General features: G+C 45.1%; 1 protein-coding gene across 2 annotated transcripts in view; it reads left to right on the forward strand.

Annotated features, from left to right (window-relative positions):
* The window catches only part of GPRIN2 (G protein regulated inducer of neurite outgrowth 2), a 125,871-nt gene extending 107,944 nt beyond the window's left edge, over positions 1 to 17,927 (forward strand). The window contains exon 2 of one of the 2 annotated variants that reach the window (XM_063958835.1): positions 12,935 to 17,926. In XM_063958835.1, coding sequence (XP_063814905.1) covers positions 12,958 to 14,766 — 1,809 coding nt within the window. In that variant the 5' untranslated portion in view covers positions 12,935 to 12,957 and the 3' untranslated portion in view covers positions 14,767 to 17,926. Of the gene's footprint in view, positions 1 to 12,934 lie in introns of both variants that reach the window. The other variant, XM_063958836.1, reaches the window with a different exon arrangement.
* The last annotated feature ends 6,940 nt before the right edge of the window (positions 17,928 to 24,867 follow it).

Consider the following 24,867-nt stretch of genomic DNA (forward strand, 5'->3'; position numbering starts at 1 on the left):
ATCTTCTCCACATTTTCTGGATGTAACCTCGTACGCCGATTGCTGACAAGGTGAGCGGCGGCACTAAACACTCTTTCGGAGTACACACTTGTGGGAGGGCAACTTAGGTAGAATAAAGCCAGTTTGTGCAAGGGCCTCCAAATTGCCTCTTTTTCCTGCCAGTATAAGTACGGACTGTGTGACGTGCCTACTTGGATGCGGTCACTCATATAATCCTCCACCATTCTATCAATGTTGAGAGAATCATATGCAGTGACAGTAGACGACATGTCCGTAATCGTTGTCAGGTCCTTCAGTCCGGACCAGATGTCAGCATCAGCAGTCGCTCCAGACTGCCCTGCATCACCGCCAGCTGGTGGGCTCGGAATTCTGAGCCTTTTCCTCGCACCCCCAGTTGCGGGAGAATGTGAAGGAGGAGATGTTGACAGGTCGCGTTCCGCTTGACTTGACAATTTTGTCACCAGCAGGTCTTTCAACCCCAGCAGACTTGTGTCTGCCGGAAAGAGAGATCCAAGGTAGGCTTTAAATCTAGGATCGAGCACGGTGGCCAAAATGTAGTGCTCTGATTTCAACAGATTGACCACCCGTGAATCCTTGTTAAGCGAATTAAGGGCTGCATCCACAAGTCCCACATGCCTAGCGGAATCGCTCCCTTTTAGCTCCTTCTTCAATGCCTCCAGCTTCTTCTGCAAAAGCCTGATGAGGGGAATGACCTGACTCAGGCTGGCAGTGTCTGAACTGACTTCACGTGTGGCAAGTTCAAAGGGCATCAGAACCTTGCACAACGTTGAAATCATTCTCCACTGCACTTGAGACAGGTGCATTCCACCTCCTATATCGTGCTCAATTGTATAGGCTTGAATGGCCTTTTGCTGCTCCTCCAACCTCTGAAGCATATAGAGGGTTGAATTCCACCTCGTTACCACTTCTTGCTTCAGATGATGGCAGGGCAGGTTCAGTAGTTTTTGGTGGTGCTCCAGTCTTCTGTACGTGGTGCCTGTACGCCGAAAGTGTCCCGCAATTCTTCTGGCCACCGACAGCATCTCTTGCACGCCCCTGTCGTTTTTTTAAAAATTCTGCACCACCAAATTCAAGGTATGTGCAAAACATGGGACGTGCTGGAATTTGCCCATATTTAATGCACACACAATATTGCTGGCGTTGTCCGATGCCACAAATCCACAGGAGAGTCCAATTGGGGTAAGCCATTCCGCGATGATCTTCCTCAGTTGCCGTAAGAGGTTTTCAGCTGTGTGCGTATTCTGGAAAGCGGTGATACAAAGCGTAGCCTGCCTAGGAAAGAGTTGGCGTTTGCGAGATGCTGCTACTGGTGCCGCCGCTGCTGTTCTTGCGGCGGGAGTCCATACATCTACCCAGTGGGCTGTCACAGTCATATAGTCCTGACCCTGCCCTGCTCCACTTGTCCACATGTCCGTGGTTAAGTGGACATTGGGTACAACTGCATTTTTTAGGACACTGGTGAGTCTTTTTCTGACGTCCGTGTACATTCTCGGTATCGCCTGCCTAGAGAAGTGGAACCTAGATGGTATTTGGTAACGGGGGCACACTGCCTCAATAAATTGTCTAGTTCCCTGTGAACTAACGGCGGATACCGGACGCACGTCTAACACCAACATAGTTGTCAAGGCCTCAGTTATCCGCTTTGCAGTAGGATGACTGCTGTGATATTTCATCTTCCTCGCAAAGGACTGTTGAACAGTCAATTGCTTACTGGAAGTAGTACAAGTGGGCTTACGACTTCCCCTCTGGGATGACCATCGACTCCCAGCGGCAACAACAGCAGCGCCAGCAGCAGTAGGCGTTACACGCAAGGATGCATCGGAGGAATCCCAGGCAGGAGAGGACTCGTCAGAATTGCCAGTGACATGGCCTGCAGGACTATTGGCATTCCTGGGGAAGGAGGAAATTGACACTGAGGGAGTTGGTGGGGTGGTTTGCGTGAGCTTGGTTACAAGAGGAAGGGATTTACTGGTCAGTGGACTGCTTCCGCTGTCACCCAAAGTTTTTGAACTTGTCACTGACTTATTATGAATGCGCTGCAGGTGACGTATAAGGGAGGATGTTCCGAGGTGGTTAACGTCCTTACCCCTACTTATTACAGCTTGACAAAGGGAACACACGGCTTGACACCTGTTGTCCGCATTTCTGGTGAAATACCTCCACACCGAAGAGCTGATTTTTTTGGTATTTTCACCTGGCATGTCAACGGCCATATTCCTCCCACGGACAACAGGTGTCTCCCCGGGTGCCTGACTTAAACAAACCACCTCACCATCAGAATCCTCCTGGTCAATTTCCTCCCCAGCGCCAGCAACACCCATATCCTCCTCATCCTGGTGTACTTCAACACTGACATCTTCAATCTGACTATCAGGAACTGGACTGCGGGTGCTCCTTCCAGCACTTGCAGGGGGCGTGCAAATGGTGGAAGGCGCATGCTCTTCACGTCCAGTGTTGGGAAGGTCAGGCATCGCAACCGACACAATTGGACTCTCCTTGTGGATTTGGGATTTCGAAGAATGCACAGTTCTTTGCTGTGCTGCTTTTGCCAGCTTGAGTCTTTTCATTTTTCTAGCGAGAGGCTGAGTGCTTCCATCCTCATGTGAAGCTGAACCACTAGCCATGAACATAGGCCAGGGCCTCAGCCGTTCCTTGCCACTCCGTGTGGTAAATGGCATATTGGCAAGTTTACGCTTCTCCTCCGACAATTTTATTTTAGGTTTTGGAGTACTTTTTTTTCTGATATTTGGTGTTTTGGATTTGACATGCTCTGTACTATGACATTGGGCATCGGCCTTGGCAGACGACGTTGCTGGCATTTCATCGTCTCGGCCATGACTAGTGGCAGCAGCTTCAGCACGAGGTGGAAGTGGATCTTGATCTTTCCCTAATTTTGGAACCTCAACATTTTTGTTCTCCATATTTTAATAGGCACAACTAAAAGGCACCTCAGGTAAACAATGGAGATGGATACTAGTATACAATTATGGACTGCCTGCCGACTGCAGACAGAGGTAGCCACAGCCGTGAACTACCGTACTGTACTGTGTCTGCAGCTAATATAGACTGGTTGATAAAGAGAAGATGTCTATGTAACTATGTATGTATAAAGAAGACTGAAAAAAATCCACGGTTAGGTGGTATACAATTATGGACGGACTGCCTGCCGAGTGCAGACACAGAGGTAGCCACAGCCGTGAACTACCGTACTGTACTGTGTCTGCAGCTAATATAGACTGGTTGATAAAGAGAAGATGTCTATGTAACTATGTATGTATAAAGAAGAATGAAAAAAAACCACGGTTAGGTGGTATACAATTATGGACGGACTGCCTGCCGAGTGCAGACACAGAGGTAGCCACAGCCGTGAACTACCGTACTGTACTGTCTGCAGCTAATATAGACTGGTTGATAAAGAGAAGATGTCTATGTAACTATGTATGTATAAAGAAGAATGAAAAAAATCCACGGTTAGGTGGTATTACAATTATGGACGGACTGCCTGCCGAGTGCAGAGACACAGAGGTAGCCACAGCCGTGAACTACCGTACTGTGTCTGCTGCGACTGGATGATAAATGATATAAAAAATATATATATATCACTACTGCAGCCGGACAGGTATATATTATATATTATATAATGACGGACCTGCTGGACACTGTCTGTCAGCAGAATGAGTTTTATTTTTATAGAATAAAAAAAAAAAAAACACACAAGTGAAGTCACACGACGAGTGTTTAACTTTTTCAGGCAATCACAATATAAGTATACTACTAACTATACTGGTGGTCAGTGTGGTCAGGTCACTGGTCAGTCACACTGGCAGTGGCACTCCTGCAGCAAAAGTGTGCACTGTTTAATTTTAATATAATATGTACTCCTGGCTCCTGCTATAACCTATAACTGGCACTGCAGTAGTGCTCCCCAGTCTCCCCCACAATTATAAGCTGTGTGAGCTGAGCAGTCAGACAGATATATAATATATATAGATGATGCAGCACACTGGCCTGAGCCTGAGCAGTGCACACAGATATGGTATGTGACTGACTGAGTCACTGTGTGTATCGCTTTTTTCAGGCAGAGAACGGATATATTAAATAAACTGCACTGTGTGTCTGGTGGTCACTCACTATATAATATATTATGTACTCCTGGCTCCTGCTATAACCTATAACTGGCACTGCAGTAGTGCTCCCCAGTCTCCCCCACAATTATAAGCTGTGTGAGCTGAGCAGTCAGACAGATATATATAATATTATATATAGATAATAGATGATGCAGCACACTGGCCTGAGCCTGAGCAGTGCACACAGATACGGTATGTGACTGACTGAGTCACTGTGTGTATCGCTTTTTTCAGGCAGAGAACGGATATATTAAATAAACTGCACTGTGTGTCTGGTGGTCACTCACTATATAATATATTATGTACTCCTGGCTCCTGCTATAACCTATAACTGGCACTGCAGTAGTGCTCCCCAGTCTCCCCCACAATTATAAGCTGTGTGAGCTGAGCAGTCAGACAGATATATATAATATTATATATAGATAATAGATGATGCAGCACACTGGCCTGAGCCTGAGCAGTGCACACAGATATGGAATGTGTCGTGACTGAGTCACTGTGTGCTGTGTATCGCTTTTTTCAGGCAGAGAACGGATTATAAAGTAAACTGCACTGTCCTCACTAGTAAACTCTCTCCACTCAGTCTCTACACTTCTACAGTAACAGTACTCCTCCTAGTCAGCTCCAGTAAATCTCTCTCAGTCTCTTATAATCTAAATGGAGAGGACGCCAGCCACGTCCTCTCCCTATCAATCTCAATGCACGTGTGAAAATGGCGGCGACGCGCGGCTCCTTACATAGAATCCGAGTCTCGCGATAGAATCCGAGCCTCGCGAGAATCCGACAGCGTCATGATGACGTTCGGGCGCGCTCGGGTTAACCGAGCAAGGCGGGAAGATCCGAGTCTGCTCGGACCCGTGAAAAAAACCATGAAGTTCTGGCGGGTTCGGATTCAGAGAAACCGAACCCGCTCATCTCTAGTAGAATCCTCTTCTTTTCTTCAAAGTTAAATCTAAGAATAGGCTGCCTGAAGCAGCCCCCTGTTAAGTGACCTGCTACTGCAGGCACCAACTACAAACTGAGCTCACTGGCATGGAGGCGGGGTTATAGAGGAGGCGGCGCTGTGAATCTTGGGAACAGTCTAAAGCTTTGAGCCTGTTGGTGCCTCGGATCAAGATCCTACTCTACACCCCGATGTTATTCCTTGTGGAGCCCAGTGTACCCCGCAGCAGAAAGTTAATTATAAACAATCCCATTATTTCATATACAAGGCCATAACGCGGGTTTGGTCAAGATGGTACTCGCCAGAGGCACTGGTTGAGGGGATGGGGCATCACCTTGCTCAGATTGTGAACCCCTAGGGCATGACCAGGTCACAGAGGAATATGATTACTGTTTTAGAACATCCCATCTCCTACCAAAGCAATACTGTGCATAGGGTTTCTTGACACAGCACTGCAATGTTGCTTGGAGCTGATGGGTTTCACAAGGTAATGCTCCCTCTTTACTGATTCAGCTTTAGGTCATGCCCTCTCTACACTCGGGTCGTACCCTTGTTGTATTTGCTATAATTTGCCTACTGTTTGCATATATCCTACAAGTCCGGCCTCACATCTTGCTCCCGATACTACATTCTCTTCTCCCCCCTATCCTACTGTACTCTCCTGTATCATTATTTTCTCATCCTTCCTGCAGAACAACCTTCCACTACAGTTTAATCCAGAGGTTAAAGTGAGCCGGAACGGGGGGAACTGCGTTCGGTCAGTTCCAATTGCAGACGGAACGCAGTTCCACCTCCACCTAGCCCAGATTGTGAGCCCTGAGCTGCATGGGGATGCGGGCGCCCGCTGAGTTTCTATTACCAGCGGGCGCTGAAACCTTCCCCTCAGCGGCAGCCGGAGCTCACTCCTAGCTCCAGCTTTCGGGTGTGTGCGGCGCTATGGGAGAGATGTCATGACGTCTCTCCCATAGATCCGAGGAGTGGGCGCCAGGTGGAGGTCAGCGGTCCAGAAGCAGGATCGGGGCTGGTGAGTATTGTGTTTTTTGGGGGATTTTTGTGTGTGAAGTGGCGCTACTAGGGGGCAGCTTCTACTGGGGGCATCTACACTGGGCATAACTACTCGGTGCATAGCTACTGGGGCCTGGGGCAGCTTCTACTGGGGGCATCTATACTGGGGCCATAACTACAGGGGGCAGCTTCTACTGGGGGCATCTATACTGGGGGATAACTACTGGGAGCAGCTTCTACTAGGGCGCATAGCAGCTTCTACTAGGGGCATCTATACTGGGTCATAGCTACTGGGGGCATAACAACAGGGGGCAACTGTACTGGGGGCAGCTTCTAATGGGGGCATAACTACTGGGGCAGCTCTACTGGGGCATAACTACTGGAGGCAACTGTTTTGGGGGCAGCTTCTACTGTGGGCAGCTGTACTGGGGACATAACTACAGGGGCATCTGTACTGGGGGCATAACTACAGGGGGCATCTGTACTGAGGGCAGCTCTACAGGGGACAGCTGTACTGGGGGCATAACTACAGGGGGTATTTCTACTGGGGGCATAACTACAGGAGGCATCTGTACTGGGGGCAGCTTCTACTGTAGGCACTACTAATGAGGGCATTGCATAGGGGGCACTTAATATGGGGCACTACTACTGGGGGTACCAATACTATGGGCTTTACATAAGGGGTGTTACAACTGTGGGCACTACCACTACAGTGGGCATTGCATAAGGGACACTACTACTAAGGGTATTGTATAGGGGGTGCTACTGCTGTGGGCATGTTGGGTGACCACGTCCCTTCCTATTTTGAGACCACGCCCCTTTTTTGCAGCGCGCACCAACGGCGTGCACAATTGCCTTTATACCTGGGGGTAGGGGGTGAGTTCCACCACCTCTCCAGGACCACTTTAAGCACTGGTCTCATCCTCCTCAGTTTCCCCTAAGGACCACTAAGTCCATTGTCCCTCCTCCTTCTAATACATATTACCCCTCCTACTACATTTTAAGTGACGAGGATGAGGATGATGGAGGGGGTAGGGAGGTGTCAAGTCCTTCACTTTTGCCAGGGGTGCTCAAATCCCTCAGTACGGCCCGGTTCATATATATATATACAGGTTGAGTATCCCATATCCAAATATTCCGAAATACGGATTATTCCGAAATACGGACTTTTTTGAGTGAGAGTGAGATAGTGAAAACTTTGTTTTTTGATGGCTCAATGTACACAAACTGTTTAATACACAAAGTTATTAAAAATATTGTATTAAATGACCTTCAGGCTGTGTGTATAAGGTGTATATGGAACATAAATGAATTGTGTGAATGTAGACACACTTTGTTTAATGCAAAAAATTATAAAAATTATTGGCTAAAATTACCATCAGGCTGTGTGTATAAGGTGTATATGTAACATAAATGCATTCTGTGCTTAGATTTAGGTCCCATTACTATGATATCTCATTATGGTATGCAATTATTCCAAACTACGGAAAAATCCCATATCCAAAATACCTCTGGTCCCAAGCATTTTGGATAAGGGATACTCAACCTGTATATATATTATTAATCTCGGTAATACACAGACTTTGCTATATATTAATGTGAAATGTTTTTACTTACTCTTCCTATTAATCTGCCTATGAAATTCAACTTTTACCTTTTGTTCTTAAAGCACATGACCTACAGCTGCTGCATATAGGTGTTGCTTTGATAAAACAAATTAATGAGAGCAAGAGACTTAGGATCAGTCTTACAATGGAGGATAGCCAAAAATAGTATGCATTAATTCTATATCTCTCCTTGTAATCCTTCTTGCAAGCTGCATACAGTGATCTGCAGCTACACAGCATATTTATATTCTATTCTTCTGGGTGTGATATCTAACCTGAGACATAATTATCTTCTATTATTACATGGGGAAAAAAGCGTTTTCTAAAAAGTAATGTAAATTTTCCTATAAATATGCAACAGAATATATAATTAGGGAGGCATCCAACTCCATTACCTGGTTTCACTATTTCCATCCCGCAGATAGAAGCACACTCAGAGCTACTTTTTGGGGCATGGTAAAGAGGATATATATTTTCTGAGGCAGAATATATGAAGTCAGTGTAAGATTTGTATTGTAATGATTGAATTTAATGGTACGGGTAGCTGGGTCGACTCAACGGGTCGACAGTCATTAGGTCGACCACTGAAGGTCGACATGGGCATTAGGTCGACATGTGCTAGGTTGACAGGTGAAAAGGTCGACATGAGTTTTTGGACTTTTTTCGGTGTCGTTTTCTTAGTAAAGTGACGGGGAACCCCTATTAGTGCACCGTGTCCCCTCGCGCGCCATGCTTCGGGCAAGGTGTCTCGCTTCGCTAGGCACAGGTTACCATTCCAATCGTAGTCCACGTGGATCGTCAAGTATGGAAAAATCCCAAAAAAATAATAAAAAATGTGAAAAACTCATGTCGACCTTTTGACCTGTCGACCTAGTACATGTCGACATAATGACCATGTCAACCTAATGCATGTCGACCTTCAGTGGTTGACCTAATGATTGTCGACCTAAGCTGTGTCTAACGACCGTATCTCGAATTTAAGACCATTTAAAACTTTATATGTTTAGTCAACTACACTAAGGGGGTAATTCCAAGTTGATCGCAGCAGGATTTTTTATAGCAATTTGGCAAAACCATGTGCACTGCAGGGGAGGCAGATATAACATGTGCAGAAAGAGTTAGATTTGGGTGGGTTATTTTATTTCTGTGCAGGGTAAATACTGGCTGCTTTATTTATACACTGCAAATTAGATTGCAGATTGAACACACCACACCCAAATCTAACTCTCTCTGCACATGTTATATCTGCCTTTCCTGCAGTGCACATGGTTTTTCCCAATTGCTAACAAAAATCCTGCTGCGATCAATTTGGAATTACCCCCTAAATTACTTGTACAGTGATGATGACTATTCGGCGGTGATTCAGTAAGGATCGCTAATGCGATCCTTACTGCATTTACCTCAGTGGTCGGGTCAGGCACGTTCTGTGCATGTGCAGAACGGGTCCTGCATTCTGCACCTCCTCCTGCATTTTCATGGCTAAGGATTGCAATTGCAAAGCTGCTGCAAACAGCTTTGCAATTGCAATCCTTAGTGAATTAGGCCCTTTACTACATGGTAGATTTCTATTTTTAATGATTCTAACCATTACCCCCTTTGTGCAGCCCTGATGTGCAGCCAACACAAACAGGGGCTAATTCAGACCAGACCGCTAGGCTGCGTTATCTCACAGCCTGCGTTCAGGTCTGAACTGCGCATGCACCGTAATGTGCAGGCGCGACGGACTACAGCAACGGGGATCGGTGCATATCGGCGGGATGGTGTGAAAAAAGCGACCGCATAGACGATCGCAAGGTGACTGATAGGAAGAGGGCATTTGTGGGTGGCAACTGATCATTTTCAGGGAGTGTCTGGGAAAAATGCAGGCGTGTCCAAGCGTTGGAAGGGAGAGTGTCTGACGTCAATTCCGGTCCCGGACAGGCTGAAGTGATCGCAGCGGTTGAGTAAATCCTGGGCTGTACAGAGACTGCACAAAATCTACACATGCGTTCGCACACTTGCACAGCTAAAATACACTCCCCTAGTAGGCAGTGACAATCTGATCGCAGGGCTGCAAAAATCGCTGCCCACCAATCATGTCTGAATTAGGCCCAGAAACCAGTATTAAAAACTGCAGTGGGCAGAGGCGTAACTATGGTTTTTGGAGCCCCCCCTGCTAAAATAAGAAAAAAATAAATCTCTTGCAGAAATAGTGAGCGCCAAAAAAGGGGTATGGTCACATACCAGAAGGGGTGTGGCCACTGAAAATGGGGCGTGACAACATGACACGCCACCTGTTTCACGTCTCACTGGGAACATTCTTTTCAATTCAACATGCACCTTGCCTGTATGATGGTTTCTCACAATATTGAACCTCTGAAGAACTGTATCCTCTGAGGCAGACTGCGTCTTCAGTCGGTAATCACTATTCATATAGGAGATCCCATCGTCCAGAAGATGCCTGTTTGTGTAGGAATATTAACAAGGTCAGCATCATGCAACAGCGGTTCAACAAGACTCACATCCTGCCCCCAGTGTCACATCCTGTCCCCAGTGTCACATCCTGCCCCCTGCGTGTCTCAGCCACACCATCATCTCCCTTTCGTGTCATCTCTCAGTCACAACCATCACCACCCCCTGCATCATTTCTCAGCACACCATCACCTCCCCCTGCGTCGTCATTCAGCACATGCCATCGCACTTTGTGTCTCTGTGTGCGTTCAATGCGCTGGGAGCCCATGTTGCTGCTGTCAGGAAGACTGCACCGCACCTGAGTGCCCTGTGCTGACATTCTGACAGAGAGGGCGGGATGTATTAAAATACATTGCAGCCCCCCCTCCCCTGATTGATCCCCTCACAGTGGAACAGTGACTGACTCCCCCTACCCTGACTGATCTCCCTCACAGTGAAACAGTGACTGATTCCCCCCTCCCCCAACTGATCCCCTCACATTACAACACTGATCCCCCCCCCACTAATTTCTTCACAGTGCAACAGTAAGTGAACCCCCTGAATAATCTCTTCACAGTGCAACAGTAAGTGATCCCCCCCCCCCCCAACTAATCCCTCACAGTGCAGCACCGACTGATCCCCTCACAGTACAACACTGACTATCATCCCCCCTGACTAATCCCCTCACAGTGCAACAGTGACTGGGTCTCCCCATCTGATCAACTCACAGTACAACAGTGACTGATTTCCCCCCTCCCTCAACTGATCCGCTCACATTGCAACACTGATCCCCCCCCCCTGACTAATCTCTTCATAGTGCAAGAGTATGTGACACCCCTCCCCAACTGATCCCCTCAAAATACAACACTGACTGATTTCCCCCCCCCCCCATGATCCCCTCACATTGCAACATTGATCCCCTCGCAGTGCAACTGGCTGTTCTCCTCCCAACTGATCCCCTACAGTACAACAGTGACTGATTCCTTCCCCTTCCCCCCGCCCCCCCCCCCCCCGACTGATCCCTTCACAGTGGAACAGTGACTGTTTTCTCCCCCGCTCCCAACTGATCCCCCCTCACAGTGCAACAGTGACTGATTCCCCCCCCCCCCCCCCCCACCAAACTGCAAACTGATCTCCTGTAACAGTGGTTGACACCAAACCCCCCCCCCCCCCCCCCAGATGATCCCTTTACAGTGGAAGTGACTGACCCCCTGCAACTGATCCCCTCACAGTGGAAGTAACTGTGTGTGTGTGTGTGTGTGTGTGTGTGTGTGTGTGTGTGTGTGTGTGTGTGTGTGTGTGTGTGTCCCAGACTTATCCCCTCACTATGGAAGTGACTGGCCCCTGATCCCTGAGAGATTGTCCTCCTTCTCTCCTCCATCCGCCAACCAGACTGCCTTCTGCAGGCCTCTCCTTGCTCCCGGTCCTCGGTGCATCTTCCTACTTTGCCCACGGCAGGAGGTGGCATACTATAATGAGTCAGTCTGACTCATTATGGTTCTGCTGACAATGGCATTGACTGCAGGCATGCCCCATCACTACCGCGGGCCCCGGTGCAATGCACCGCTGGTAGTTTCGCCGCTGACAAGTTAATTGTGTATTATAACATACTATGTGTGTGTCACTAAGAGTGTGCTTCTGTAAAGGGCAGCTTAAGTTAGCTGCTGGGTTTACCATATGGAAATTGCCAGTCCTAAACTATTCAATTCGTTTACTTGCCCCACGCCTTAAGCTCAAGAGGGTGCACTTAATGCAGATTTTTCCTCGCAGAGTGAGTAGCTGAAGGAAAAATCCACATTAAATGTACACTGTGGGACTCAATACGCAGAGTATCCCATAGTTTCTAGCACGTAACGCCAAATCTATGGGTTAACCCTCGTTATCTGTGGGTTTACCGTTTTGGGAAATTGACTAATAATTTAATAGCCCAGAACTTTACCCACAGAGTAAAGAAAGCAGGCATTTGAATCTGCCCTAGTACCTCTGTGCATGCTCAGCATGTGGCATTGCACAAATTATATAATCCAGGGACGTCTTCAGGGAGGAAGAGGCTGATGTGCAGTCTTCTTCTGAGCCCCCTCCTCTCTAGCCAGCAGCACTCTTGACTCTGGTCACTAGGAGACCCTAGCGCTGTCCCAGAGTCAAGTGAACATGGGCAGGTCTCCAATGAAAATGGAAAATGGTACGGCTGCCATTTTCCCAGTGATTTTCCTACTGCACATGTGCGAAACACCGGAAAATGGCTGCCACACCATTTTCTTAGTGATTTCGGGACTCCAGAGGGTAAGTATTGAAAAAAATTAGTGTGCGGTGTGGGCCCTCCTGGACCCCTGGCACCCATGTGCACTGCACACACTGCTTTTTGTGTGTGTGTGTGTGTGTGTGTGTGTGTGTGTGTGTGTGTGTGTGTGTGTGTGTGTGTGTGTGTGTGTGTATATATATATGTATGTATATGTGTGTGTGTGTGTGTGTGTGTGTGTATATATATATATATATATATATATATATAGTGTGCTGAAGGATGTAAAGAGGCAGCTATCATTTACACCTGATCATCCTGATCTAGCTGTAGCATGGGACTGCAGGATATTGCCTCTTCAGTCACTTTTCTAACACTTCAATTTAGTTACCAAATAGGTTATTCCATGGAATATTTTGACTATCTGGCTCCATTTTTATCCTTCAATAAGTTCCATCAAGCTAGCGTCTTTTTTTAATCTAAGTTTCTTTTAAAAGAATGTAATTGTAAGAACCTGATTCTGAATTTAATGATATTTATTAATTGTATCTTTTTCTTGCAGGTGCTTAGCAACTGTATTCCATCATGGCAAGCGGCAGCCATAAACTTTCTACTCAGTCCTGCCAAGAAGCATTACATTTAATTTGCCATGAAAAGACTAACTCTGGCTGCCATTCCCTGTCAAAAAGCTCCTCCATGATGCCCTGCAGTGGTCCTGGATGCCTACAGAGGAAACCAGAAACACATAAAAGCCTTAATAGCATTCTCTGTGTGTCCAAGTGTAATGAGAACAGCATGCAGCATTCACATAGCTCAGAGTGGTCTCCCACACAGGATACTGTTCCTGATCGGAGTCTGGTGAAATCAGACTGTAATCATCTTTCTGTGGATTACGTAGACGGGAGGATTCAGCACAGGAATCACTATCGGTCTGCTGATTCATCTCTAGCCACAGCAGCAGAGCAGGAGGTGCCAAGCAATATTGTCAGGTGCAATGTATCTGAAAACATTTCATCTCTAGGTCACTCTGAAACATCAGTACGTGAAGCTGAAACTTTGGACACACTGGATACACCTATGATTGTCCACAAGAGTTATTCAGATTACTTCTGCAGTAGTAGGAACTCAATCACTGGACATCACAGACACAGTGCCATTTATTCAAATCTGTCTCCTGCCAGTAGTATCAGTAGTATTCTACCAGAGTCCGGTAGTGATGGGGCCTCTTCTCTGAGTAATGTTACCCAGGACTCCATAATACATCTGTCTCCATCAAATGTTCTAAACAACTTAGCCGATGTCATGTCTTCAGTCAGAGAGATGAGTGTTCCATTGTGTCATTTGGACAGTGGCACAATTCAGCACAACATCACAGTGTATGCAGTGCCAGGAACATATCAACATGGAGTATTGGGACCAAGGAACTCTGGGAATGGTTTCCCAAATAATGGACGCATGTATAGCATTCCAGGTGTTATATCTTGTGATAATGTCTCCGACACTAAGCTCTTGCCACCAGCAATGGCTATCCAAAACAGCTGTTCCATGCATTGCTGTAAGGGTCATGAACCTCTGATGAAAGTGGATGATACCATTGCTGCATATTGCCATTCCTTACCGATACCATCTGTTCAGTTCTCATCTGCACTGGTGCACTCCGTTGGTGACCCAGTGTCAGGGCATGCTCAGTCACCACTTTGCTCCTACTTGGCACCTTCTGATAAATTTGCCTTTCCAAAATTAGTGTCATCTGTTAGTGAATCTGGACTGGATGCTAAGAAGCTTATAAAGTGTGGCCGACTTGCCTTTCCACAGCCACCTGACCCACTTGGATATGATTTGCCAAAAAATACTTCAGTACAGGATAACACCAATCTACTACTTAAAACCATTGAAACTTTACCGGATAACTTGGAAATTCCAGATTCAAGTTCAAAGATGAAAGACACTTGGACAATGACATCTATGAACTATTTATCTGAGGAACGCAAAATCCCACTCAACTGCAAAGATGCAGAAGTACAAACTATAATTATCATGGAAAACAAAGCTGTCTCTACTGTTCCTTGTCTTCAGACAGCAGCCCACTCTTACCTGTCTCCTGATGTTGGGGTAGCATTTACCCTCCAACCTCCCCAGTCACCAGTACGCGAGGTAAGGTGGGATCAGGAAGGAATGACATGGGAGGTATATGGAGCTGCAGTTGATCCGGAAGTTCTTGGTTTAGCCATACAGAAGCATTTAGAGATCCAGATAGAACAGCACTTGCAGTCTTCTGAACTGTCAGGTGAAATGGAACAGTCAACTAAAGAGAAAAGGCGGTCACTCAGAACAGTCATGCAATCTCTGAGACAATCTAACTGTTGTGGGCGCACCAACTCTACACCTGAGTGACATCGGAGAATAGAGCTCTCGAGCACTGTCATCACTTTCAATACTGCACTGTATTTTCACAGCAGCACTTACACTGTTTTCTATTACTTGAAAATAAATCTGATGCCATTAATGTTAATACAAAATTTGATGTATAAAATGACAGTGTTGGGCATCCATGGTAGTGCTACCATGTCATTGCAAAAGATTTTGTGTCAATATAACACCACCTGTTTAAAACATAACTCCACAAACTTTGGGGCCCATTTATCAAGCCTTGAAGAATGATAAATAGCACGGTGATAAAAATACCAGCCAATCAGCTCCTGACTGTCATGTTACAGGCTGGGTTTGAAAAATGACAGGAGCTGATTGGTTGGCACCATGCTATTTATCACTCTCTAATGCTTGATAAATCTGGGCACTAGTCTATAATTTCACCCATTCGTTCATTCCTGTGTGTGATGCTGCCAGATGTATCATGGTGCATTCCATAGAAACACATTGATGGTCATTTACATTAGTCTTTAGCTGACAGCATAAAATGCTGTCCACATTTTTACGGTACATAAATGAAGATGTGTAATAAAGATAACAGAATCATTAGAAGTCCTTCCTGTCCAGGGGATGACATTCACCCAATTGACAGCTCATTCACCAGTTTCTGATCACAGTGGTGAACAAGGTGTTTTTACTGAGCACACTCCCGACTGCTAGAGAGGGGTCCGTGCGACTGCTCCCCAGTAATACTGTGGACTTTAGGCTACAGTGGCTAATTCCATCTAAAGATGGCATTAGCCGATGGGGATCAAAAAGCAGAACCAAAACAGTAAGCTCATTTTAGGTTCCATATTTCTCTTTTGAAAATTGTGTGCATTTTGAGCTATTTTGCCTGTCAAATCTGAAAAAAAAAAATTTAATTAAAAATGACAAAAAACTGACCACCTCCTCTCCATTTTCTGAAAGTCTAGCCTACTCAGCATCGAGCTCGATCCTCTATGAAGAAGTAAAAATAATTACTGGACCCTGTACTTACAGAATATCATCCAAATGCTGTGTAACATGGAGCAACTCTTTGGTTCACTGGCTGTTAGGTACCAGGATAATAATGTAAAAATGTAGTGAAAACCTTTGTGGTACTGCAAGTGCCAGCATGCACTGACTGCCCATACATGAGTATTCAATACTACTGCTGCTTCTAGAATAGCATGCATACGGGCAAAAGTACTACGAGCACTGCCAAAAGATAGTACTATATATGTTGCCACCTTCATGAAAAATATTATCATAAACAGGTTATTGGCCCCAGTGTAAAAAAAAATAATAGTACTGCTCCTAATAGAAATCTAATTACAATGATCTCATTAGAATGCAGAATCCTTGGCGGGGAAAAAATGTACTAGCATGCAGCAAGGGTATGTGGTTAGCATACTGATAGTCAGGATCCCGGTGGTCACAATACAGACACCGGGACCCCATCAGGGGCACCATACTGCTGCCGGTATACCGGCGAGGTAAGCGATTCTCCCTGTATGGGTGTCCACGACACCAGCACCACCGAGCCCAATGCCTGTATACGGACATTCGGCATCCCAAGCGATGGTAAAGCATACCGAACCCGCAGCAAGGCTCACGTGTTTCCACATGATTTTACCATCTGGTTTGGCCTGAACCACATGTGGGTTAGTAGTTTGCAAACCATCACACATTGGGCCTGAGACATAATGCAAACCCTATGGTTTGCATATTAATACGATGTTTGGGAGTCTGTGCAGGTGCAAGAACCGATCTGTGCATATGTAGAAAAGGTCTTGTGATGTCACTCGCGCCCTCCTGTCAGCTGCGGTATGATTGACATGCTGAGCCATTTGGGAGGGCGGAGTAGGTGCAGCACCCAGCCCCATTCTTCAAATGGATGCAGACTTCCTGGACCCTGGTGTGCGGATCCTACGACCAGCCTGAGTAAGCTTCAGCTTGCACAGGCTCGCCAGTACCTGTAACCATTGTGAAACATTGATCCAAGGCTGCATTCTCAAATGCAGCACTCGGATCCTCACTAATGCTAACAGGAGGTGTTTATCTCTTATAGATGCCTCATGCGGCATTAGAATTTTAATTAGATGGAATTGCACAGCATCTTCCTTGTGGCTTTGCAATTCCATACCAGCATGAATTGGGCCCCTTGCATGCAGTTGATGTTTTCAGCCTTTAAACCACTGGATAGCAAATCCTGGTTCTGAAAATGGCATGCAATATGTGATGGTTTACATACAGCATTCTTAAACACACTTTATTAAATATCCCCTTAGTGCTTGAAAAACACACCATATGTTCCTTATAGATGGAGAAATCATTGCTGGGCTCTAGATTTGATCTTTAATACGACTTGTAAAAATGTTATTTCAAAGGAATATACAGTATATATATGTCACATTACATATAGACGGTCTAACTTAAATGCAGATTAAAAAAATATCTGGAGGCTTCTTTAATAAATTGAATAATACAAAAAGAAGTAATTATTACAGATTCTTGCATTTAATTTTAAACTGGTTCATGACAAGTTCACTGAATCAGCCTAGACATTTGTAAATTCACAATAAATTCTATATTGAATGTGAGTTAACATTGAGCAATAAGAACAAGTGTGATCATGACCTTGTCAATTCATAGATTTCAACTTGGTTGAGCCTAAATGCTTAAATGTATGTAGTATTTTTAATGGGTTTGCATGCTAATATCAAACTTGAACTTTAACCTTGACCGCAGTATTGTGTAGCCATTTTGCTTGTTGAGCTTGAATTACATATTACAGTTTTATTATAATGTATTTTGTTTTACCTCAGAGCTGTGTACTCGACATTTAAAATAAACTTGGAACTCAGAGATTGAATACATTAACCCAATTTTAACTATACGCAAGTTTGATGGGCTTGATCTGGTCAAAATTAATTGAAGGTTGAATCAGCAACAAGTCAAGAATTTCTATTAAGGACAAAAGACAGAACACTAGTCTAGGTGGAGTTTGTTTATCAAAATGAACATTGTCATCATCGTCATCATCCATATCAAAATTGTGCAAAATTTAATATTTTTATTTGACAGCTATTTGAGAGGGGTAGAAGTGTACATTTTGCACAAAAGTCAAAATTTTTACTATATTATTGCTATAATAAATACTATTATATGAAATACAGCTTGTGCTGTTGTTGTCACTAATTTTTCTCATTCTTTAAATGAGATTAATAGCCTGTGCAAAACATAGACCCAATATCACTTTGAATGTGTACTGACTACCCTGACCTGTGCTTGTTGGAGGGGCCTTGAGGATGGCCAGATCAGGACTACCCTGTACCCGTCTTCCTCTCCCCTCCCCTGGCACTAACATCAGACCTTGCATTCAGATTGTGCACATGACCATCTTGGGATCCATGAACTGAGCCTCAAACTGGTTGTCAGTGGGAGGTGTTTGATTTGCATGTCACCACACTCTGGAGGTAATTCTGAGTTGATCGCAGCAGGATCTTTGTTAGCAGTTGGGCAAAACCATGTGCACTGCAGGGGAGGCAGATATAACGTGCAGAGAGAGTTAGATTTGGGTGTGGTGAGTTCAATCTGCAATCTAAATTGCAGTGTAAAAATAAAGCAGCCAGTATTTACCCTGCACAGAAACAAAATAACCCACCCAAATCTAACTCTCTCTGCACATGTTATATCTGCCTCCCCTGCAGTGCACATGGTTTTGTGTCCCTTCTTCACATTAAATCACACAGTGGTACCACTTTCACTTATAAAATTACTACTCACAGTAGTGCTCCTTGTTCACATTACATGACATCACACTGAATTGATCCTTATTCACATTACACCATACCATGGCCCTCATTCCGAGTTGTTTGCTCGCTAGCTGCTTTTAGCAGCATTGCAAACGCTAGGCCGCCGCCGCCCTCTGGGAGTGTATCTTAGCTTAGCAGAATAGCGAACGAAAGGTTAGCAGTTCTGCTATTAAATATTTCATTGCAGTTTCTGAGTAGCTCCAGACCTACTCCTAGATTGCGTTCACTGCAGACTGTTTGGTTCCTGGTTTGACGTCACAAACACGCCCTGCGTTCGACCAGCCACTCCCCCGTTTCCCCAGCCACTCCTGCATTTTCGTCTGGCACGCCTGCGTTTTTTTGCACACTCCCGGAAAATACTCAGTTACCACCCAGAAACACCCACTTCTTGTCAATCACTCACCTATCAGCAGAGCGACTGAAAAGTGTAGCTCGGCCCTGTGTAACATTGCATAGTTTTGTGTGAAAGTACTTGGCGTGTGCGCACTGCGGCCCATACGCATGCGCAGAACTGCCAGTTTTTAGCCTGATCGCAATTCTGCTAAAAACGGCAGCGAGCGAACAACTCGGAATGACCACCCATATTGCTTGCTATTCACATTAGACCACACAGTAGTGCCCTTTCTGAACATTAAGCCACACAGTAGAGCACCTTATACATATAACACACTAGTAATGCCTTTATTGTATACCTATAAAACCACACAGCAATGCCCCTTACTGATGACACACAATATTAATGTCTTTATAAACAATGCACCTTACACATTATGCCAACCTTTATTAATGTCCTTATACACATAATGGCACACATAATTCCTCTTACACATGTTGCACATTATTAATGCATTCATACACATAATGCCCCTTAATCATATGCCGAACACTATAGCACAACAAACCTACCCACACACGGCCGCTAACACTGTGACCTCTGCCTCTGCTTGGATATAGATGTGTCCTCATACATCTTGCCTCAATATGCCATTCAGCTCCCGTCCAGCTGTGCTAATGTTGGGCGCCTTTTTTTTGTGTGCAGAAAATGCATCTTATTTTCATTGCTATGTGACTAGGACGCACAAGCAGCTTCTGCTGATCAAAATGATAATTTGCATGCCTATATTCTGTGTGTGACTGTGACTGTATCTGCATACAAAATGCTATGTTACAGTGATTTTGTCAGGGCCGAGTGTTTTTGTGAATCCGTTAACCATGGACCAACCAAAGGCGTAGGTGCTGGGGTATGATGAAAACAGGGAGGACTAAGAAAGTTCTGTTTCATATATTTATTAAAGGCAACAATTCCAGTAAGGAGTTAAATGACAGTTATTAGTCACCATGTATATACTGACGTATTGCAATGAATGGTATAATGATAAGCAGGAACAGTCTTAAAGATGCATTGAAAAAATGTTCATACAACTGAGTTTAAACAGGCTTGTGAATGAAGAATTGTCCAAATGAAGCAATGATTGGTGCCAAACTGTAAGGAGTGTTAACTGGAAATTGTAGACCTAAATGAATAACTGTAGAGACTTGTACTGAAGCTTAAAGGTTAAACTGGAAGGCTGTGAAGAATTGTCATTGATTGCAGCAACAATGAAAATACAATACTGAATGGAATACTTGCAAGTTGTGAAGATAACACTTGAAGCACTGTGAAACTGCAACAGACGACAATGCTGAAGAATGAGTTAAACTGGATGATGAGAGAACGAGAACCAGGATGAAGTGGAAACTTCCACAGACTGTGATTATAGTAGGCAGTCACTGAATAGAGAAACCTCACATAGGACTCCAGGGATTGCACTTGTGCGATTAACTGATAGCACAGCAGGGAGCTGGTGTATTTCTTGCGATGAAGGCTGCAGACAGACCCCTGGGAGCGGAGGCGATATCAGGACCACTGGAACTACACAGGATATCACGGAGAGAGCACAGAGCTAAGGCATAGAGAAGATACAACAAAGCATTGGCTCAGAGTAACATAATACCAGCCTACTTAAAGGCAGCACAAGCATGGGATTGGCTAACACTTACCCACAGGTGTTTCACAAGTGCTCTCAGGTGCTCATTTGGTCTCCAACATGGCCGCATCCTATACTGCAGATACACAGCGGCACCTTCGGCCATTCGGTCCCTGCATTCCCAGCTCCCAGAACCTGCATCACCTCTGGCGCTGACCATGCCGTGTCACCACACGGCCGCACAGCACCTCGAGCAACCGCACTGGCAATGGACGGACCCTAGAACCCGCAGTGGTAAGTGATCGGTTTGTGACAGATTTCCAGGAATTCACTAATGTAGCATTTCGTATGCAGATACAGCCGCAGTCACACACAGACTATATGCATGCCACATATCATTTTAATCAGCAGAATCTGATTGTGCCCTTAGACATTCAAAATGCCCTAAGCATTTACCTTGTTTGTCTATGCTTAGGGCCGGCTCTGCCAGAAAGAAAACTGTAACTTGCCAGTTATCTACTGTTTCATGTGTGCTTTTGTTCTTCCTTCATACAGCTGCAGAAAACACTAACCAATAAGTTTGTGTGCACAAGTATAACCACAAAAGATTTTTTTTTTAAGTATATTAGCTTAATTTTGTTACTACTCAAATTGCATTACATGAGATCGCAACCTCGAGCTTCCTCACACGCCTGGACCCTCCCAGAACTAAATATTGGCTTAGCTATGAAGGGATGAAAATCCTCCTGTTATGTCCTATGACTGCCATGATAGTTATAAGTATTATTACTTATGTTGGTAGTTATTGTAATACACTTTGTTATTTTGCACTGAAAGTTTATGTTAATTATTGTTTATTGTTATTGATAACATTTGATGCTTTAATTACATTGGAAAGTGTTGGCCTGATCCTGCATGCAATGTGACTGTCATATGCATGCACCGATGCAGCATTATGCACATGTGCAGTGAAGAATCTGCAATTGCAGACCCACAGAGGATTTATTCACAGAGTGAGTGACAAGTAGTCAGTGTTTGGGGAAGGTAATGGGGGGTGGCTAGAAAAATGCAGGCGTATCGGGACCATTTTGTGGGTGTGCCAGAGTTAGCCATTGCAAATTCATTCGCACCTGGAAAGTTCCCATCATCTTAGGAGAGACACTGTCTGAAACTGCATAGAGTTACTCCGTGGTACAATAACTTTCAAAATGAAGCCTGTATCCATGTTGGGCACACACAGCCTGGAATTCATGCTGCTTGGTCCTGTTAGAGAACCATGCAGTGTGCTGAAATGGCTTTCAGATTACACTACATGCTGGTTGGTTGGTGGGTAGGGTCGGGTGAACAACTTTGTATAAGGCCAACTTGGGACACATTCTTACCAGATCAAAAAAGGTAAAGTTAAAAGCAATGCATTACTATCACTGTTATTGTATTTGATAGCTGAAAAATGGAAATTATTGCTAAATACTAAAGTATGTGCCTTTAACTTTACAGCTCCATGACTCTTCCAATCACTGTACTCCTCCCAAGTGTTAAGCATAGCGCTGGTGACATTTTCAGTGCACTTTAATCAAGTGTTAAGCATACCAAAAAGTGTTTTACAGAAATATATCCGCTTCCTGAGCCAGGGGACACATTGGCTATTATATATATATATATATATATATATATATATATATATATATATATATATATATATTAGAGCTACTGCGGGCGGATCGGCACTCACCTAGCTGGTGTTTAAATGCTCCGGTGCCCTCTGGAGAACCATTTCCATAGACAACTCTGTTCCATTCAGCGGCACTCAGAGACTTGTAAATGTCATAAACGTACTTTAATGTGTCATGGTGACAATCTGCATACCATCGTTTCGGGGCGTAACCACCCCTTTGTCAAGGTGAGCAAGGTGACGTCTCTCCCATAGCGCACGCCGCACAGTGACAGCGCCGGAAGCCAGAGCTCAGTACTGAGCTCCTGCCTCCGGCTGCCGCTGTGCAGGGAGATGGGCGCCCGCTGGTAACACAATCTCAGCGGGCGCCCGTCATCTCCCTGTGTGGCGCCGGGGGGGGACGGAGGCCACAAATGACAGGGGGGGCACGGGCCCGAGTGCCCCCCCCCTGGATCCGCCACTGTATACATACAAATATACACTCATATTTGTATGCTCCTTACTGTGTTCCATCCCCCCATCTGTAAGTTCATTACTGACCCCACCTCCTCCATATGTACTGTATTGTGCACCAGTGTCTGTGTTTTCCCTATTATGCTGCTTACAAGTGAAAAACATCCATCAGGCTGTAAGATCTGTGCTGTCTGTGGTACTGCAGAAACCCCCATGGGTTACTTATCTAAAAGTGGTTTCCTTGTTTTCCCTCGGCATTGGCAGGATACCTCTTTCAGGTGGCAGAATTACAGTGACACTGCTGGGTGCAGACATGTAGTCAGGTGCTGCTTGCTGCTGGAGACCCGGGATCCAGGGGCCTGAAGGAGGTGCATCAGGGCTATGAGGAGTGCTGTCACATGACTTGATGTTACATGTGTCAGCACTGAGACACAGGGGCAGATGTATTAAGCCTGGAGAAGTGATAATAAAGCAGTGATAAATAAGTGATAAGTGCAAGGTGATAACGCACCAACCAATCATTATGGGTCTGAAAAATGCCAGTTTGGAGCTGATAAGCTGATGCGTTATCACCTTCCACTTATCACTTCTCCAGGCTTAATACATCTGCCCCACTATGTGGAACAGCCTGATAGGAGTGCCTGCACCTGATAAGAGCTGCAGCAGCAGCCAGCGCAGTGTAAAAGGAGGCCGCATACAGAGATATCCTTCAATTTTTTGCTAGATGAATTCAGTAGGGCCCTCCAGGTGCCGGTGCCCCTAGGCAGCCGCCTAAAGCTGCCTAGTGGTAGAGCCAGCCCTGGATATGCCCCTGATTTCAGGTGATGCACATCTACTGAATCCACACACATTCACTTGGTCTGTGATAGAGTGAACCAAATTCCTTTTGAAGAGCAGGTTTATCACCTTCATAAATCTGGTAGAGTGCTTTTTTTTTATGCCACTGCAAAAGTTACTTATATAATTACTGCTACCTACTTCACAATCTGATTTTACTACAACAGAAGCCTACTGATACTGTACAATAGCAAACAGTGAGGAAGCACGGATTGTATTGCCAGCAGGTGATGTGTATATTACACAGGGAGAGATGCAGGTCATAGAAACAATAATTCTGCAACAGTTCATATGTAAGTGGTCTTCCTTATTACCAGTGCTGTAGAGATAAACACAAAAATGAATATATGATTCATTGGTTGCTGTCTTGTCCCTTTAGCATGCTGACTGAAGGAAGCATACATGTAAGGATTTTTTTGCAATTGGCCTTGCCAGCTACCTCCTCAGTGTTATGAGGGCTTACTGTGATCTTGCGCTCATAGAACCCACGGGTGGTATTCAGTATACCAGCTGTTGGGATCCCGGCGCTCAGTATAGCGGCGCCAGAATCCCAACATCCGGCATACTAACACCTATTCTACCTCTTGGGGGTCCATGACCCCCCTGGAGGGAGAATAAATAGCATGGCACACATAGCGTGCCACCATGCCCGCAGCGTGGCAAGCTAGCAAGGGGACTCATTTGCGCTCGCCCAGCTGCCGGCGGTCGGGATCCCAGCGCCGGTATGCTGGCCGCCGGCATACCATACTACACCCGAACCCACTTGCAGAGTGCTTTGCCTATAACAGCCCTCTTTCCCAGACCTACAATCATTCACTGGTACTCGGCAGGTGCCATGACTTCAACTCAAAATAGTGTATGCTCCCGATTGCAGACTCATATTTTAAGGGAACTAAACACCTCATACACAACTAAAACTATACAGAAATCAGCATGCCAGATCTTCAGTATAGCATTGGCCATCTTTACTGAAATGTATGCTCACCATTTTTCCAAATCGCACAAAGAAAAGTTTTACTGGACAATTCTCTCAAACACTGTCTGTAATACAGGTCTTTTCCACAATAGAGAACTGATGAGAAGTAAAAGATTTTTGCCATATACAGGTTAATGCCTTGTATATAAATATTGCACAATTCTCTTTAATAGAACAATTACATACCCTCCAACATGACCAGCCCCACTAGTTACAAAATGCTCTGTTTCTGGACTTCCCTCTTAATTTATTATTGCCATCACCTGTGAAGAAACAGCTTTCTTATCATTTAACTAGTTCAACACAGGTGATGGAAATCATAAATTAAGAGGGAAGTATAGGAACAGAGCAATTTGTACCTAGTGGGGTGGGTCATGTTGG

This window comes from Pseudophryne corroboree, chromosome 3 (genome assembly GCF_028390025.1).
Source record: "Pseudophryne corroboree isolate aPseCor3 chromosome 3, aPseCor3.hap2, whole genome shotgun sequence".
Taxonomy (NCBI): Eukaryota; Metazoa; Chordata; class Amphibia; order Anura; family Myobatrachidae; genus Pseudophryne; species Pseudophryne corroboree.